Genomic DNA, 19,646 nt, shown 5'->3' on the forward strand with positions numbered 1-19,646 from the left:
TACCCTAAGATTCCATCTCACCCCAATTAGAATGGCGATTATCAAGAACATAAGCAACAACAGGTGTTGGCGAGGATGTGGGGAGAAAGGTACACTCATACATTGCTGGTGGGGCTGCAAATTAGTGCAGCCACTCTGGAAAGCAGTGTGGAGATTCCTTAGAAAACTTGGAATGGAACCACCATTTGACCCAGCTATCCCACTCCTTGGCTTATACCCAAAGGACTTAAAATCAGCATACTACAGAGATACAGCCACATCAATGTTCATAGCTGCTCAATTCACCATGGCCAGACTGTGGAACCAACCTAGATGTCCTTCAAATGATGAATGGATAAAGAAACTGTGGCATATATATACAATGGAATATTACTCCACCATAAAGAATGATAAAATTATGGCATTTGCAGGCAAATGGATGAAATTGGAGGATATCATGCTAAGTGAGATAAGTGAATCTCAAAAAACCAAAGGACGAATGATCTCGCTGATAAATGGATGATGACATATAATGGGGGGTGGGAGGGGTTAGCGTTAGGGTTAGGGTTAGGTTTAGGGTTAGGGTTAAGGAGGGTGGCAAGAATGGAGGAAGGAAGGACTGTATAGAGGGAAAAGAGGGGTGGGAGGGGTGGGGGGAAGGAAAAAATAACAGAATGAATCAAACAACATTGCCCTATGTAAATTTATGATTACACAAATGGTACGCCTTTACTCCATGTACAAACAGAGAAACAACATGTATCCCATTTGTTTACAATTTTTAAAAAAAGGTGTGTGTGTGTACGCAACATGTCTGTGCATATGTGCTCAAGAAGAAAAATGTCTTCAAAGATATATGCCATCCTATCAGCAGTGGCTGCTCTACTGGAATAAGGGTTTGCTGGAGACTATGGGTGCCATTGGGAGTGGGGAGTACTTGAGGGCTTGCCTTTTTATCTTCATATACTTCTACAATAAATGTTTCCAAGTGCAGGCCATGTAGCCCATATTGTAGAGTGCCTGCCTCTCATGCTGGAGGCCCGGGATCGAGTCCCCAGCACTCTGGGATTGTGGAAATAAATGTTTCCAATGCACATTTTTATTTTTTGTAATTTTCTTTGTTTCAACAATGCTGCACTTTAAGATAGCTACTTTAATTCTCCTACAGAATAAATTTACTAATTATATTGACCACAAGATCATACCTTTGTTTCACCAACTGTCAACATCAGAACGCTCTATAATAAAAAGGATATGCTACTAATAATCAAATTATCTCCCTAGGAAACTTGAAAAAACTGGTTGCTAATGTAAGCTCAATTGCAATGAACGCAACCATCCCCTGGGAAATAAAAGGAAGAGAGATGTGACACAAGGCCTGCATCAGATGACTCCAACTGTCACTCACTGATAGATTTGGAACATGTATGTGTATTATGTCCTTAAAGAATAAATCTCCAAGTCCTGCTAGGAACAAGACAGAATAAAAAATGACAGTGTTACTTTGTGTTTAACAAATACAAGTGCTTATTATGTCTTAAGTATTGTACTTAGGGAGGCTACTAAGATACACAGGTCAGAGTGTCAGCCTCAATAAAGCTTCATTATTTTCAAATGAAAATTAAGAGCTAAGCAATAAAGAGGGGACTACTGAGTACATTTGCTTGTTTGCTTGCTAATATCTAGGAAAGCCTGAACAGACCAATATATAAGATTGCTGGGACATAAAGGCAATAGGAGGCTGTTAAGCAGGACAGGCAGGCTCAAACAGATGCATGCTCTCCAGTTTTGTAAGAACCATGCTCCAAATGAAAAAGAAAAATAACACACAATGCATACCTCAGTAAAACTATAGAAGTGTATGTTTGCAGTCTGGCTACTAGGTGCTACCATGTCTTTGTCAATATACCATCACCAAAAAACAACAAAACAAAACAAAACATTGGAAGAAATCTTGTTATAAGTCAACCCTCATCTGACATGTGAATAAATAAATACCCTTTACATCTGGCTGAGATAGTACCTTGGGGTACATGGCAAGAAAGGGAGAGATGAGTCTTGCCTACTTTTGGAATTGGCCCAGGCCCTCAGAATGAAAGGACCACTAAATGACCCTCCTCCAGCTCTAAGTCAAGGTCAGTACCACCATTTCCCCTCAGTCTATTCCTTTGTTGTAGTCTGCTCAGTTCAAACTAGCCCATAGTGAGGTCAGTAAAAGAAAAAAGCACAAGACAGAAAATAGAAGAGGAAGAAATGTGTACCAGAAAATCTGGGAGAGGCAAGTGACCACCAAATTACCCATTCCTCAAATGTTTTCTGCTCTCGACTATGATATGAATACCCCACGTTAAGCTTGGTTATCTTTTTAAATTATTATCATTATATATATATCTACCTCATATCATTAAAAATTTCTAACAATTATAAAAGATTATGAGCATTTTAAATATAAGAAAAAATTAGTCCTACTGAAAGTTACACAAGTAATACATACTGAAGACAACACTGGACTACAGGACTCCAAATTTCAATTTCAATATTCTGTCCCCATATCACAATATACCAGTCTACAATGTATCTCCTTTAATAGGAAGAACAAAGGATCACAAAAGTCGGAATGGAAATAACAAGAGTGGAGTTAGTACTTAGAAAATGATAATCTCTAAGTAAGTACTTAGCAAAGACTTCAGCTTCTTTTTTAAAAATATAGAAGGTGAAAAGTTTTATTAGACTATAAAGTGAAGAGCAAATAATTTTGCCTTAAAAATACAAAACTAACAATCTCCTTGGTGGGCCATTAACAATAACTTTCTTACAGCTGCTTTTAGGACACAGTATTTAATTTTGTAATAAAACTGTGGGAAATTTTATGAAAACACAATGGACCATAAAGAGCTCTATTGACAAAGACTGAAATATTATAATGACTAAGATCATATTCCAACTTACTTTCACTGAATCTGTTACTATGAATAAATCACTATTTACAAACCATTATATAGATTTGTAATACCCAGTTTACAAGAAAGTTGTAAGAACACGATGTGCATGAAATAAAAAGTTTTCAGATCCTCCAGATAAAATTCTCTTAAAAATATTTCAAAATCAAAAGGAAAAGCACCTAATCAAGAAGCATCATGTAAGATGAAAAGGAAAAGGAGAAAAGAAATCTACTGGTTTTGTATTTACTTATCAATTGTAGTATACCTTTCTTTCAAAAGAATTTGGGTAAGTTAAACCTTGTCTTTATTAAACTAACTAAAATAAACAAATCTAAATGCTATCTTAATCCAATTTATCTAGCAAGGTAAAAGTGATGCTTTTCTTTGGAGAAAAATGAAATCCTCCCAATATTCATATTCAAGTCATTTTTCTCAAAGGAAAAATATACCCACACAAAACCATGCAAGAAAACACCACTTTAAAAACAATGCTTTATGTACAGATGTTTGGAGACAGGTGGGACCATAGTAAAATAACTGCAAAACATTTTTAATCCCACCCCCTATGAAGTCATTATTCTAACAGTTAAAGTAAGACACTCCAGGGAGCAGATTTCCCATTTCATCACTTAAGGTCACAGCCTGCTTCCTCTTTTCTCTTTACCACTCGTCACACCAAGAATAGAAGGCAGTAAGGCAGTTTGTGTAATTGGCCCATTTCCAGGCTGGGAGCAAATCTGATGATAAATTAAGTGGAGAGAAAGCTGGTAGTATAAACTGCTCAAGTTCATTGCTCTTGTGAAGCTGTTTTCATACTAAAGTTATCTGAAAATCACACTGAGTCTACAGCTAACCTGCATTCTGTCCTTGATATTCCCTTTGACATTTTTTTTCTTCCAATTTTAGAAACCCTGAAAGAAATGTCAAGTGAACACATTCTTACATACAACTTTAGTTAATATTGTTTCATTAGTCCCACTATTTCAACATGGAATGGATTTTAAAATCTTTTAGAAAAGAAACTCTGGGGCCAGTATCCTTCAAAACAAGCAAGACAAATGCATCAAGTAATTATTGATTTGGACCTTTAAACTAAAACTTAGACAACATAGTGACCTTAATGGATTATATAAACTAAGAAAAAGAGGAAAAAAGCACATGCACAGAAAAGTCTAACAAAATGGAATATCCTATTCCACCTCCACTGAGCAATTTAATAAGAAGCCACAATCAGGCTCCTGAGAAATCTCTGGGATGACTGTTTGCTGGTCTGAATTTTCATAAGGCAGCAAGATTGAGACAGATGATATGACAGGGCGAAGCCTACTTGAAAAGTCCTTGAAAGCATGTGCTTTCAGGGGGTTGAAGGCACTTCTGTGGCAGAGCTGTTTACACTTCTGTTACTTAACACTGGCAGATTCTATCAAGTAAAATGCTTTACACACCTTATGATAGCTACTCCAATAAAGCCCAGCCTGATATGGGGAGCACTAGAAGAAATATGACTACATGGATTTTCCTCTGACATAAAACCCACATATCTCACAGTACCAGGAGACCTGTAAAAGAATGTTCATAGCAGCTCTATTCAGAACAAGGCCTGTCCACAGTGGAGAGCGATATCCTCGTTCCTAGAATACTATAGAGCTGTGCTGTCTGATATGGTAACTAGTAGCCACGTGTGGCTATTGAGCACTTGCAATGTAGCTATAACATGATTTGAGATGTGCTATTAAGTATGAAATAGACATCAGATTTCAGATGTAATAAATGTAAAATAAATCAATATTTTTGTTGAAGCAATATTTATGAACATTGATTTATTAATATGACTGTGAATCAATATTTTTGATATACTGAGCCAAATAAAATATACTATTAAAATCAATTTAACTTGTTTCTTTTTACTTTTTAAATTATGCCTACTAGAATATTTAAATCTACATATGTGGGTCACGTTATATTTCTACTGAACAGGGTTACTCCAGATCAATGACAATGAATGAATTACAAGTACACAAAATAATGTGGAACCAACACATGATTTTGAGTGATGGGATTTTGAGTGATTTTTGTGATGGCAATCACAGCAAATGAAGTTGAAAACTGTCAGACAATGTAAAAAATACCACCACCACCAAGGACGCAATTAACATAAAAATCAGTCATGGTTACCAACTGGAAGAGAAAGGAGCTGTGACTGCAAGGGGGCACAGAGAACCCTTTCGGGTGCTTGGCCTACGTTTTATTTGTTAATCTGTCCATTCATGTTGTATGTACTTTTCTGGGGTTTACTGTATCTCACAATTTTAAAAGTTTAAAAAGTGATCTCAAACTGTTTTCTTTAAACACTTCTATTTGCTCTCTCAAGTAATGACTTTGGGGGGAAAAACCTGAAAGAATAGAGTTAGGTGACTTGTCCTACATCTCAAATTCATGACTAAAGGAAAGTGACAATGTTAAGTTGCTGCAATACCTTCTTCAACATTAAATATTTAATAAATTATGTCCATACATTTTAAAAGCACTAGAAACTGTTTTGTGTGTGTTTGCAGATTTTTTTTGGGGGGGGGGGGGCGGCTAAGGGTTTACTGGGGATTAAACTCAGGGGTACTCAACTACTGTGCCACATCCCCAGTGAGACAGGGTCTCACTGAGTTGCTTAGTGCCTTGTCATTGCTGAGGCTGGCTTTGAATTCACCATCCTCCTGTCTCAGTCTCCTGAGCTGCTGGGATTACAGGAGTGCGCCACCACACCCAGTTAAGAAACTGGTATTTTGACAATATTATTTATCCTACATTACTATACTATATGAAAAAAAAGTGGTGGGTATATTCTTCTGAGCTGATATATTTCCAATGCATAAAATAGACACCTGATAAATGTATTTACAAATAAATAACATGTTCAATGTGTAGAAGATTTAAAAGAAACTTCTTGTGACTTCTTATACAAAGGTTCTTATACAACTATTTATATCCTAAACTCTAAGCAAATTGTAGTATTCTAAAAATGAAAAACTTCTGAATATGCACAGGTTAGTTTACTGAAAGAGTGAATTAAATAACATAATAAATGTTTTGCATAATACATAGTATTTGATGAAATGTTGCTAAATGAAAAGAAGATAAAAACCAAGTTTTAAACAAATGATATTCTGAGTACAAAAGCATGAAATACTTCAAAAGAAATATTTTAGGATATAAAACTAAATTTAAAATTTAGAACAATGCTCACGACCTATTTTACATTTAATTAATTTTATGCAGAGTCAAAGTTATAAATGAAAAGGATGCCAGAGGAGAAATCTATGGAATTTCTCACCATGAACTTGGTCTATACTTACCATGAACTTGGTTGATTTCTGAATTTTGGGAAAGAATTTCATCTGCTAGTTTTTGAGCAGTTGGCAAAACTTCCGTGTGGTGCACTGTGATCAAATACTGTACAAACTTTTGTAGTTGGTCTCTATTCATTTGAAAGAGAGTCTCTGAAATGGGAAGATGCAGTTTGACCTGATCTGGCTTGCGGATGCGGTATAAAGACAGTGCCACAACATGGGCACAATAAAATATGTCCTTGTTTCCACAGCTGCAGGTCACTGAGGTAATCTTGCAACGATCAAAGCTGATGGCCACGTTGCAAACAGTTTCTGGCTCCGATTGTATTGCAGGTTCTGTCACTGTGCCACTCAAGTGGAAACCTGTGTGAAAGACAGGGAGAGTTCAGCGTCTGCATTCAGAATCTATGAATATTCTAACTCTTGGAAACATGAGGTGCTGGATAGCAAGCAGCAAGAAAAAAAACGACAGCTTTTATTTTCAGGTAAAAACATTCAGGCACTAACTGCCACCCATTCCCCCATAAAGGTAAAAAATAAATGGGAATCAACAGACATGTTGAGGTATTTTGTGCAACTACATGAAAACCGTTATCACAGTACATCACCAAGTTGGATCATAGCACTAGCAGACCATCATCACTTTACTCTGAATCTCTGGTATCAAGAGGAAAATCTTCTAGATCAGTAGGGTTCATGATCTTTCTTTTTTCTTCTTATCTCTTAGAGTTAGCCAGATCAACTTTCTTTTTAAAAATACCTCCCCTTCTCTTCACCTTTACTCTAGGCAGCCACTAGTCTGCTCCAACCAACCAACCAACGTTAGGTAACTCTGAGGTTTTTCACAAACTTTGACCAGAGAAATTTTTTAATTTAATAATCCTTTCTGTGGCATGCATCAGATATGTTCCAATATGGCAATATCTATGAGCAGCAGCCGCTGGTAGAAATCAGGGCTCGCCAAATCTCACATACGCCACATACTAATAAGTAACTCAATCTTTCCATATCATACAGAGGAAAGCTGGTACAGATGTAAGATTATTAAACACACACATACACACACAGAGTACAAAAATCACAAGGGGGAAGGAAAGGGCCTTAGAAAACTTGTACCTTAAACTTATAACCACACAGGAATTCTCTACAAGCTCCATGACCAGTGGCCATTTGAACTCTGCTCCTAATGAGCGAGAGGTATGACCCACCCCACACAGGTAGCCACTCCCTCTTGGACAGCTCTAGCTAAACCCACACCAACTGAAAACTGCCTCCCACTACCGCTATGCACCAATCAGTCCTAGTCCACTTGGCCAGAAGACGAACCTTCCACACTCCCTTTCCCTAAAATGCGTAAGGAGGTTGACCTGAACTGGGGAGAAGGGGGTGGAAGAGGGGGATTGAGCATCCATTCAGTCCAGTCCAGTCTTTCTAAAGTCACATTCAGTGCCAAGGAACCAACCTTGATCCCTTTGGGAATGTTCAGGACTCAATTTTACTTCAGGATTTCAAATGCCTGAAAGAAACTTGAGTGCTACATAAAGAAGTTGTGGGATCTCTCTCAGCCTTCTACTATGCTGTTTAATAAAATTCATCAAGCTGGCCACTGTTTCTTAGACGTCTCCAAATCATTCACTAAAAGGATTTTCACCATGTGGGGAACTCAGAGAGGCAGTGCACGTGGAGCCGGGATGTGTGGCTTGAGAGGAAGAGTCAGACAACACCAAGAGTTCACCCATGAGATGTCTGTACCCAACTTACTGTCTCTCCTAATAGAAACTACCTAGGACAGAGTTGGAAGAAACATCACTCACCAGAAATCTTTCAGAGTAATATAATTTCAACTTGATAATTCATACTCAAGAACACTTCATAGAAGAAGAAAAGTGTTGTAATAATTTTGACTGAATGATTCAAATAGAATGAGCCTTTCATAAAAATGAGTTACCATCATTGCTTCACAGTAAGAAAATTTGAAAACTATCACATAATGACCATTTGATTTTCTTCCACAAATATTTTCCTGTTTCAAAATAGATCTCCCAGTCTCCTTTATATCTTATCATTAAGTTTTTCTGAAAATCACAATTAAAGTAAGTATACGAAATGTTTAATATTTAATGTCTATTTGAAATTCAAAATGTTTAAATGCCTATTTTCCCATAAGGAAAAAGTTATGTAAAAAAGTAAATACCTGAGAAAATTTCAAAAATGAAGAAAAATAAGGGCAGTCTTGAATCTACATACACCAGATGTACTACAAACTTACAATAATAGGGGTAGGGGGTAAGAGAAGAATGTAGGAACTTTAGATTACATAGAGGGAAATGAGAGGGGAAAGGGTAGGGGTACGAAAGATGGTGGAATGAGACAGACATCATTACCCTATGTACTTGAATGATTACATGAATAGTGTGAATCTACAACATGTACAACCACAGAAATTAAAAGTTATACTCCATTTGTGTACAATGAATCAAAATGCAGTCTGTAGAAATAAAAGAGTAAAAAAAAATCCACGGGACAGGTAAAGGTTAAGACAAAGAATACAAATGAACCACGAGAGAGTTCAGAAAGCTCCAAAGTATGTTCTGTGTATTTAGTTCAAGGAAAACTGTTTTCTACCTGTCACATATATGCTTGCAGGGAAACCAGGTATCTAATAGAAAAGTAGTTCTAAATTGGTCATTTACAAAATCAACCTCTTCCCACTTAAAACTATCACATCTCTTCTTGCCTGCCATGTCAAAGGATTCGTCTCCTCACAAAAGTAATATTGGAGAATTTTTCTAATCACAGGCAAAGCTGAGGTAACTGAGGATCCATATGACAAAGACAAGTTAGCGAAGAATCTATAAGGAGGGCTATAGGTATAGCTGAGGGAAGAGCATGTGCAAAGCCCTGGGTTCGACACCCAGCACAACCTTAAAAAATATTTTGTTTTCTAGACAGTCTACCAGGAAATAATATACTAGAGTCTTCAGAAGAGTGACTATTAACTATCAAAGAAGAGGCCTTTAGGAAAACTGATAAAGCCCTCCAATAGTATTTTTTAAATGATCATATTTATTTCTATGAGTCACACAAGTCAAAGAAGTATATTATTGAATCTTAGTATTGTACAACTGTGCTATGAAAAAATTCCACATACTATCCGATTTTGCTGAATTGACAATTTGCTATTCTTGCAAAGTATTTTAAAAAACTAACTACAAAGCATTGTGACTCCAAAGTGATTTAATCCAAAAGATACATGAGGCCACAAATAAACATGTCTTATAGACTAACACTTCATTAATCATTAAAGATTAAGGTGTTTCAGGAATGTTCTTTTTTCCAAGTAATTCTAGATTATTTTTCAAGTGCCCAAACACCTTTAAAAATTCCAACCCTTTTTAACATAAATATTTCCAAACATACATTCTACCTCCCAACCCAATCAGTGTCAGCTAACTGTTCACAGTTAGAGTGCTACCATCAAGCAAGTGGGGGTAGTTTCAAAGTGGAATCTTTGGATTACTCTTTTCCAATATCAGCTACCATGGTGACTCCTCTACTATCTAGCCCTTTAAGTCTTTGCTCTCACATCAGCTGCACCTATAGTTTGACTAGCTTTGTGGCAACTATTTATTGCTAAGAGGCCTATTTGGTTGGGGGGAAGGGCTCCCCTTGCCTTTTTGGCTGGGGTGCTGGAATTCAAGAGGCTTGAACCTTAAATAAAGGAAAATCATATGCATACACACAAAGGGTAGCTGGATTATATTTCTTTTTAGGAATATGTAGTACTGAGTAATCTTCTTACTTCAGGATTGTATAATGGTGTATTTTGGCCTCTCCAACTCATCAAACCTTCGAAAGTCCACTAACTTGTGGGTCCTCAATCATACCACAATACCCACAGGAGAAGCAAGGAGAGTATATTCCTCCTTCAACAATCCTAAGAGGACTATAAGCCATCCCCCCGCCCCAAACACCCTACCCATTCCCTAGCTGGGTTTATCTCTTGGGTACTGGCTGACCTGATATGAAACAAGGCTCCTGAGAATGAATTTTGTCTTTCTGGTGTTCTAACTAACTATAATGAGCAGTTGTTTTAGAATAAGAACTGGGCCCACAAAAAGGGGCAATCCTGCACTCTGTGGATAATTTTATTTTCAAAGAACTAAAACTGAAGAAATTATTTTAAGCCTTGTCTTAAAAATGTTTGACTTTAGAAAATATAACCTATAAAAAAGTTAATCCCACCAAAGCAACTTCACAGGGCAAATTATTATCATATTGTCATAGAGTCCACATTCTTAATCTGCAGGAATAGAAGAAAAACAAAGTACAAAACTGGAGCACAGTAATGTACAGGCCTGGGGAACGGAGAGACTTTGATTCAGATCAGGTTCTTTCTCTTATATGCTGTGTGCCTCGGCCATGTTATTTGACCTTTCTGAGTCTCAGTTTATATGTGTAAGAACATGTCTAGAGATACGCTGTAGGGTTGTTTGGGGGATTAAAATGAAATAACATATGTAAAGCACCTGGCACACAGTAAAAGTGCTCATTAAATTTTATTTCCCTTTCCTTCCCTTCCCAGCTGGAGAAACAGGGAGGGGTGTGGACACAGTCCCTTCATACATAACACATTCTTTTTCTATGCTACTGGAATTTTAGGGGAGGAAGCCTCATTTATGAAGTGGCTTGGAAAATAAGAGGGATCACTGAGAATGTCTGAGGGTAGGGAAACACTACAAGAATCATTGTTATTTGATTGCAAAATTGAAAAACTTCTAAGAGTCATTTATACCTCCGCTCAGTGCAATTCTTTACCCATTTTTGTATTAACTTCTTTGTATTTATTCCATGCACAAAGAAACTAGAAAATATTATACAAAAGAGTTTTATTTTTTTAATAACCATAAGCAGCTCTAAAATGTTATAAAGCTATGATTCTTAAGTGCAGTCCTGGGACATTGTGAAAGACCCCACATCACTTTGGGGGGGTGGCATCAACATTGACATTTTTTACAATTATACCTAGACATCATTGACCTTTTAAACTGTCTCTCACGAGTACATATCTAGTTTTCCAGAGGCTACATGTATGTGCTAGTAGCACAGACTGAACACAGATACAAAAAGGAAAATCCAGCTCTCCTCTAAGGCAGACACTTAGACATTAAAACAGTATTCACTCTTTTTACTAAAATATTTGTAAATAACTATAGTTATTTCTTCCAGTTAACATAATCTATTACCATTATTTAATAGTTTATTTTTTCTTATTTTTTCTACTTTATTTCTCTGTAAGTACCAACAGATAAAATCCCCAAAAGCAAAAGCATTAAGGGATCCTCCATAAGAGACCTGAAAGTTGAAGAACTGTTACTACATAGAAGTAGTAACTTCTCTTCAAACTGTCTTTGATGAGGCATTATTTGCACTTGAATTTTATAGTAGTAGGTCAACAGTCAATAAGATTCAGTAGAGAAATGCTGAAGAAGCATGTTTCTCACAGATGAACACATATTCAAATCGTATACATTAATTTCACATTAACAAAGATTAAACTCTTCTTGAAGATGAATTTACACATCTAAAGTTACACATCTAAAGTTAAATCTTAGTTGCACAGTAAAGGGGACAAGGAAGACCCATAATATCAGATAGAAAGACAACTGGTTTAAAATTTAAAACAAAGAATTTCTAAAGGTTGGCTGTTTATGTACATATGTGTTCAGCTAACTGAAAAATGGTTATAAACTCAAAGCATCAGAAAATTCCTAAGCTAAAATAAACTGGCAGACATGAAATAAATACACACACTAAAAACTATTCTTTTCATGGCACATTCTTTTCAGAAAAATATGTGCCCTGTGCATGAGGCGCTCAAGTAACATATTCTTTGTTGAAGAAGAATTTTAACAGAAGCACTGATGTAGTACTTACACAAATACATCTTTCACCCTTCTCCTAAATAAAAAGAACCCCCAGGGAAATTAAAGGCAGAAACCAAGGCAATGTAATGTTAGGCTGAAAGGGTAGCAGGGGTTTTGAGAGGTTTTTTGTTTGTTTGTTTGTTTGTTGTTTGTATTTTCTTAAAGCTAAGTCCTAAAATGCAAAAGTGCTTACATTTAATACTCTCATAACAAGGTAGTCATTGGTTAACTAAATATACTCGATAAGCTAAATGTATAGTAACTAATACTTATTATGTGTCCCTGGCAAAATAGACAAGGTAGTTGTTGCTCTACCCCTAAACCTAACTATAAATCTTTCCTAAATTCTGAGAACTACTTCACATAATCAACGTCCCATATTTAATAATAAATGTGAAAAACAAAACATTTCAATTCAAATCATACACAATCTCCTGAACATCAACACAGACATTGTAAAGCCTAAGATGAAAACAATAATCTCAATTCAAAAACCAACTTACCTAAAATATCATATTCCTTCAATTTTTTTTCAAAGGGAAATGCTAAATTAAAGAGACTGCATCCTGTGAGCTGGCTAATTAAATCCTCTAGCCCTAATTTCTAATACTAAGCTTAAACAGCTTATAAGAAGACATTAGGAGATTTTTGCCAGCAATCACTAATGAAGCAGCTTTAATCTTTCTGAAAAATTATTTTTTAATGGAAAAGGTTTACTTGAAGTCCACCTTAAAAATGCCTATTTGGAAGAGAATCACTCCTACACTTCATTAATATTTGAGAGAGACAATGGCAAATTAATGCAAAGGCCAGACTGTAAACCACAACACACCATATAAACAACATAAAAATTTACGAAGCATGCATTAGATAGGCCCAACCAAGAGTTCCCAGCAGCATTCTGCTTGTTATTGGTTTTGTTTTCTTGTTAATGCAGATTCCTACACCATTTCATATAAAGATCCAATTAATCAGAATATGTATGAGTGGGGTTAGATAGTTATTTACAATTATTTCTAAAATAAGACATTTATTCACTAATATCGCTATCTGCAATGAGTACCTAATAAGTAAGCACAGTTTAAGAGGGAAGTGTTAGACTTTTTGTTAAAGTCACATCATTCAGTGTCATTCCAAATCCCTAAGAGTACATAAGGGTTCCCCTGCCACCACCACCATTATCATCAAGTAATTTTCCAGGATATATTTCTGGATTTTAATGTGCTTATTAGAGGGAAATGATCATTGACCAGTCTTAGATTCTGGTGGGTAGCCAGGAAGAGATACTGATAAACGAGTTGGGTAGAATTTGAGTTAGTGTTTCTACAGCTATAACCCTGTACAGTACTTAGAAATTAAATGGTTCACCCCAATCTTAAACTGCTTTCTCTGATGCCAGACTTATTCTAACAGAAGCAAAGCATGTCTGGCCTTCTGCCCTTCTTAAAAGCAGAGATAGCCAGGCAGCCTTTTCCCTTCAGGACCTCTTATAGCCCACAGAGTCCTCATGGTCCCCACCACACTTCAATGCTCCTTCCTGCCCTGGTCACTCTGGTCTCTTGCCTGAGTTCTAAATTTCCAAAGTGCACATGAAGTTTTTTTTTTAAAGCCCTATGTTGCCCAAACACCAAGTCTCAGCACATCAGCACACCTCCTGGGCCCAGTGTCTAAATAAGGAGACAGAAGATCCTCTTTACCAGTTCATTTCCTGTTGTTGCTCACAACCACCTTTGGAAATGCTTGGCTGTTTGTTTTAGAAGTAGTGGTAAGGGGAAAACTCTGGGGACTCATTCTGATTACCAGGCTGAGGGGTAAGGAGAAAGTGTGTTCAGATATGGGAGGGGAGAAGGCAGGACCTCTGGCCAAATTCTTCCACTCACACTCTGAAACTTCAGCACAAGACCCCACATTTTGGCCCTAACTAGTTCCTAATGCCTTACCCCATACCCAGGCTCTGACCCACTTTATTCTCATAATCAATATTTTTAGCAAGCAAAATAAACCCCCCTTTTTACAGGTGGAGAAACTGAGCTTCTCTCAGAGAGGCAGTGGTCAAATACGCTGGATTAAGTAGGCCTCTAAAGGAACTGGAATGAACACAGCATTTCTGCAATCCGAACAAGAAACCTATAAAAATAGTATCTTCCCATGTCAATGATTGAAAAGATGAGAGGAGGCAAACTAATAGATCCAGATACTTTATGAGGAATCATTGCTAAGGTTTAGAACCCTTGGAAGCAAGGCACCATCCTTCATCTCTGTAGCCAGCACAGCTCTTGGAATAGGCCAGGCTCTTGAAACTATATCAAACTGTATCACAGAGAGCTCTTCCAAGTAACACCTGCCCTGCAATGTAGAAGACACAAATAACCAAATGCTTTGGCCATCAGCCCAGGATACTTTAACTCAACTAAAGACTATTTCTATGAGTCCACTCCTCTCTTATACTCCAAGTTAAGCAGGAAAGTGACACTTCGAAAGCCCATGGCATCCCTGTCAAGGAGGACTATATTGCTGGAGGTACCCAAGAATCTGTTACAAGAAAGAACACACTAACTCTCTTATAGTGGGGCTTGGTGGCATACACTATAAATTCCCAGTTGCTTCAGAGGCTGAGGCATGAGGACTGCAAGTTCAAAACCACTCTATGTTAGTGAGACTGTGTCTCAAAACATTATATTTTTAACAAAAAGGAAACTGGGGATGTAGCTTAATAATAGTATGCTTGCCTTAGCATATGTGAGGTTCTGAGTTAAATCCCTACCACTTAAAAAAAAAAAAAAAATCAGGCAAACCCCCCACCCCACCCCACACCATAAAGACTCTTGGCATGTGGAACATATAGACTGGTGCTTTGCAAAATGTAATGTGCAACAAAATCACCAGGAGAGCGTATGGTAATAGAGATTCCCAGTCCCCACACGAGACTTTCTGATTCATACCATGTAATGTTGATGCTACTGGGTCTGGAGACCAAAGTTTGAGAACCACTGACCCAGATGATTATAAAAATAACCTAAACAAAGTTTTACTAGTCAAAATACATGGAGTAGATATAGTAAATGGAATGGTAGAAGAATATACATTTGTGATATAAAAATATATATATAAGGGCTGGAATTATATCAGTACTAGAACATGTACTTGGGTTCAATCTCCAGCACCAAAGTAAAAATAAAATTTGTTTAAATGTACACAATTTCTAACTTAGTATATAAACCAAATGTTCCCAGGCTAAGAAGTCATGTATGTGATATTTAAACTTGCCAGGGAGAGAAAATAACATTTTCTGTTTCAAAAATTGTCACTATCATAATTGTCAATTCTTCCAGTTATACCATCCAATATTAAGTAAAACCTTAATTTAAAAACTCTGAGTCAGAGACCCTGCATCTTATAGAAGAAAAAGTAGGTCCAAACCTTCAACTTGTTGGCTTAGGATCAGACTTCCTTAACAGGACTCCCATAGTACAAGAAATAAAAGCTAGAATCAACCACTGGGATAGATTCAAACTAAAAAGCTTTCTCTCAGCAAAGGAAACTATCAGTAATGTGAAGAGAGAGCCTACAGAGTGGGAGAATATCTTTGCCACTCATACTTCAGATAGAGCGCTAATTTCCAGAATCTATAAAGAAATCAAAAAACTCTACACCAAGAATACAAATAATCCAATCAACAAATGGGCTAAGGAAATGAACAGACACTTCACAGAAGAAGATGTACAAGCAATCAACAATATATGAAAAAATATATGAAAAAGATATATGAAAAATATATATGAAAAAGATATATGAAAAAATGTTCAACATCTCTAGTAATAAGAGAAATGCAAATCAAAACTACCCTAAGATTCCATCTCACCCCAATTAGAATGGCGATTATCAAGAACATAAGCAACAACAGGTGTTGGCGAGGATGTGGGGAGAAAGGTACACTCATACATTGCTGGTGGGGCTGCAAATTAGTGCAGCCACTCTGGAAAGCAGTATGGAGATTCCTTAGAAAACTTGGAATGGAACCACCATTTGACCCAGCTATCCCACTCCTTGGCTTATACCCAAAGGACTTAAAATCAGCATACTACAGAGATACAGCCACATCAATGTTCATAGCTGCTCAATTCACTATAGCCAGACTGTGGAACCAACCTAGATGCCCTTCAGTTGATGAATGGATAAAGAAACTGTGGCATGCATATATATATATAATGGAATATTACTCTGCCATGAAGAATGATAAAATTATGGCATTTGCAGGCAAATGGATGAAATTGGAGGATATCATGCTAAGTGAGATAAGCCAATCTCAAAAAACTAAAGGACGAATGATCTCGCTGATAAGTGGATGAGGACATATAAGGGGGTGTAGGAGGGGTTAGTGTTAGGGTTAGGGTTAGATTTAGGGTTAGGGATAAGGAGGGTGGCAAGAATGGAGGAAGGAAGGACTGTATATAGGGAAAAGAGGGGTGGGAGGGGTGGTGGGGAAGGGGAAAAAATAACAGAATGAATCAAACAATATTGCCCTATGTAAATTTATGATTTTTAATTAAAATAAATAAAAAAACTGAGTCAAAATATTAAAAAAAATATTAATCAGTTATTTACTTTTAAAAAGAGATTGTTTTACAACATCCCATGGGATTCTCCATAATTGAGGGTTCTTTATGTGTAAGTTGTTCAATTAATGTAAAAAATTTTGGTAACTATTTTAGTAACACACTTTTTGCCAAAGGCAGTCCACCCTACCAAGAGAGTCAGAGGCAATAGAATGCAGCAGGAGGTAGAATAGCACTGTAGAGAGAATTAGAACCTTCTAAAACGAGATCAGCCTTCCTTCAAGTTCCATCGTGCCTCAGCTAAATGACCTTAGGCAAATAACTCAGGTTTTTTGTTTTTTGTTTTTTTTTTTCCATTTAGAAACAGGGATAATAATAGCTATTTTGCACGGCTGAAGTAAAAATGAGATGAGAACTGACAATGTATATAAACTACCAACACAATTCCTTTTATGGAATGCCTGCCACCATCATTACTGTAGTACAAATGCTGCATGCTCTGGGAAGTTTGGCATTTTCAACATGTGCACTGAAACCCCAGACTGTCAGAGTGAGTGCACATGCTGCTGGAAATGCCAAGTTCCCAAGAGTGTGCTGGCATTCTATTATAACAACAGACAACAGTTTGTTGTTGTAGCGATTCATATTCTATTATACTCATACTTCCAAATTAACAAAACTGCTATCCTTTCTTTTCTCATTTTTTATAGCACATTCTTAAAATATGATTTGATTCCAAACAAAAGGAAAAAAAGAAGGGAACCTAAAAGATTTAATTTTATCTCAATTTTTAGTTTCAATAAGTAAATGTTTCATTGTTCTATTTCACTATACTCACTACTAAAATATAAAAACACCCCTTTTATCCCTAAGTGCACCCTTCCATGTCAGGTATGTAAAAATTATTTTTACAGCTTAAATCTGTCTTGTCACTGAGTGGAAAACTAATTGAAAGTTGGAGGCAATGATACAGAGACTTGCAACTTTTGTTATAGAAAAAAAAGTGACCCCAGCTTTTTGCTTTCAGTAATTTAAAGCATAGTGAAGTCAGAGCTCCTACTCTCCTTGAAAAACCCCAAAAAACACTAGCCTCTGCCAGGACTGTTATTTCCCTAACTGCTGTGTGTGTGTGTGTGTGTGTCCTTAAGAACAGTAGGTGAGTGTATGTATGCCCTGGCTAAATGGTACATTTTTATCTTAAATACATAGCGATAAAAGAGAAGAGACAGGTCATCTGTTCAAAATGCAAATAAAGTTACTAAGACATTCCCACCCATATCTTGGAGCAGTGAAATTACAGGTGATCTATTTTCCTTGTTTTAGTTGATAAGGGGAAAGATTTTTTTCTAAAACTTCTACAATGAACACACTACTTATAAGGAAAAAAGTGCTTCCCCCAAAACTGAAGGTGTTCAAAGTATTTCTGAATGAAGAATCTGACATATAAATGATTTCCAACATGTATTCTGGGAGCCACAGACTCAGTGCAAACACTGATGCTTGATGATCACATAACCAATACAAACACTGATGGTCATCATGTAGCTTTGCCATACTGTCTGGCTCAGCCTACTTTGGCAATAGGGCACTAAGGCTCTCCTTAACTCCTAGATGGTTGACTCCCCTTATGGTTTAGCCACAGTCCAGAGAAGATGACAAGCTACACAACTCAAAGTCTGACAATATGGATAGAGACAAGGCTCCTGATCCAAATTTCAGTCATTACCTTATTTTAGTCCCACAAGCAAGTTATTTATTACCTATTTCTTGATTATTTTTCTTTTCCCATTTTTAAAATACTGTAAGTAGATATTAGGTGATTCCTTAAAAATTATGGAGGTCGGCAGTAGTAATGGCATGGCACCCATGACAAGAAGATGTCACAGGCACTTACATGGCACAAAATCTTTCACTTGCCTTGGCTGTTAATGGTCACCTCAAATGACTTGACAACTTTGGCTCTGTGAAGGGGAGATAGGATAAACACTGCCAGAGCTACAGTCATTTATATGTCACTAGCATTTTTTTAAGGCTTTGAAATTCAGTATAAAAGCAAGTTATTTAGTTTTAAGCTAAATAATTTTACCCATCTGCCTATAACTAAGATTCTTAAGGAATGATATCTCTTTGTTGTGTCCAATGTAGTTAGTAAAATTTCCAGCTGTATAAAATAAAATCTCAGATTGCATAATATAGGTAAGGCTTATCCATTCAAATTATGTAAAATATATAATAATATAGGAATATTTTTAAAGTCCATTAGAAATGGAGTAAAACCACTGGATCATCTTACCTGCCTTCTTGACCTAAAAAACTGTATTCTTTCTCTGTCCATTGCACCATTATGGACATGAGTGGGCGCACCAATTCACCAGCCACTTCTGTAATCCCCTACTTCTGTAATCCCCTTCTGTAAGGCCTTCTGTAACAGGCAATGTACAAGGCAGAAGGAAAGCATTCAAGAACAACACAAAAGTTCCAGTTCTGACAAGTCACTCCATTGTTGCACAATCTGATAGTTAAAAAGACTGGAGTTGAATTCATAAATAAGTAAGACCTCTCTAGCACAAACCTTATTAACAGAGGAAGAAGAGTTGCCAAGATCATGTAAGGATTAAGTACATCTAGCACCACCACTAGAGATTCAAAAAGCACAAAATTGAATGATAATGGTTCCAAGAACTTATACAGAAAAGGGACTCCTACTAAACTCTATTTATTAGATTGTTAAAGAAGAATGATAGTAAAAGATCTAGAACAGCAGCAGTAGAAAATGAAAACACAGGTCAGGAAGAGCAATAGGATTGCTAAGCAGAACTATGTGCTTAACTCAGAATTTAGAAATCATAAATCAGCTTAAAACAATTGACAAAGTTTGTGGTTTCTTTTCTCTAGGAGTTC

At 36.6% G+C, this 19,646-nt stretch overlaps 1 protein-coding gene across 2 annotated transcripts in view; it reads right to left on the reverse strand.

Moving 5' to 3' along the window:
* The window catches only part of ZSWIM6 (zinc finger SWIM-type containing 6), a 193,620-nt gene that overhangs the window by 65,100 nt on the left and 108,874 nt on the right, over positions 1-19,646 (reverse strand). For both annotated transcript variants that reach the window (XM_079144018.1, XM_079144019.1), the window contains exon 2: positions 6,269-6,625. In XM_079144018.1, coding sequence (XP_079000144.1) covers positions 6,269-6,625 — 357 coding nt within the window. The remainder of the gene's footprint in view (positions 1-6,268; positions 6,626-19,646) is intronic.

The sequence above is a fragment of the Sciurus vulgaris genome (genome assembly GCF_902686455.1).
Source record: "Sciurus vulgaris genome assembly, chromosome: 6".
NCBI lineage: Eukaryota > Metazoa > Chordata > Mammalia > Rodentia > Sciuridae > Sciurus > Sciurus vulgaris.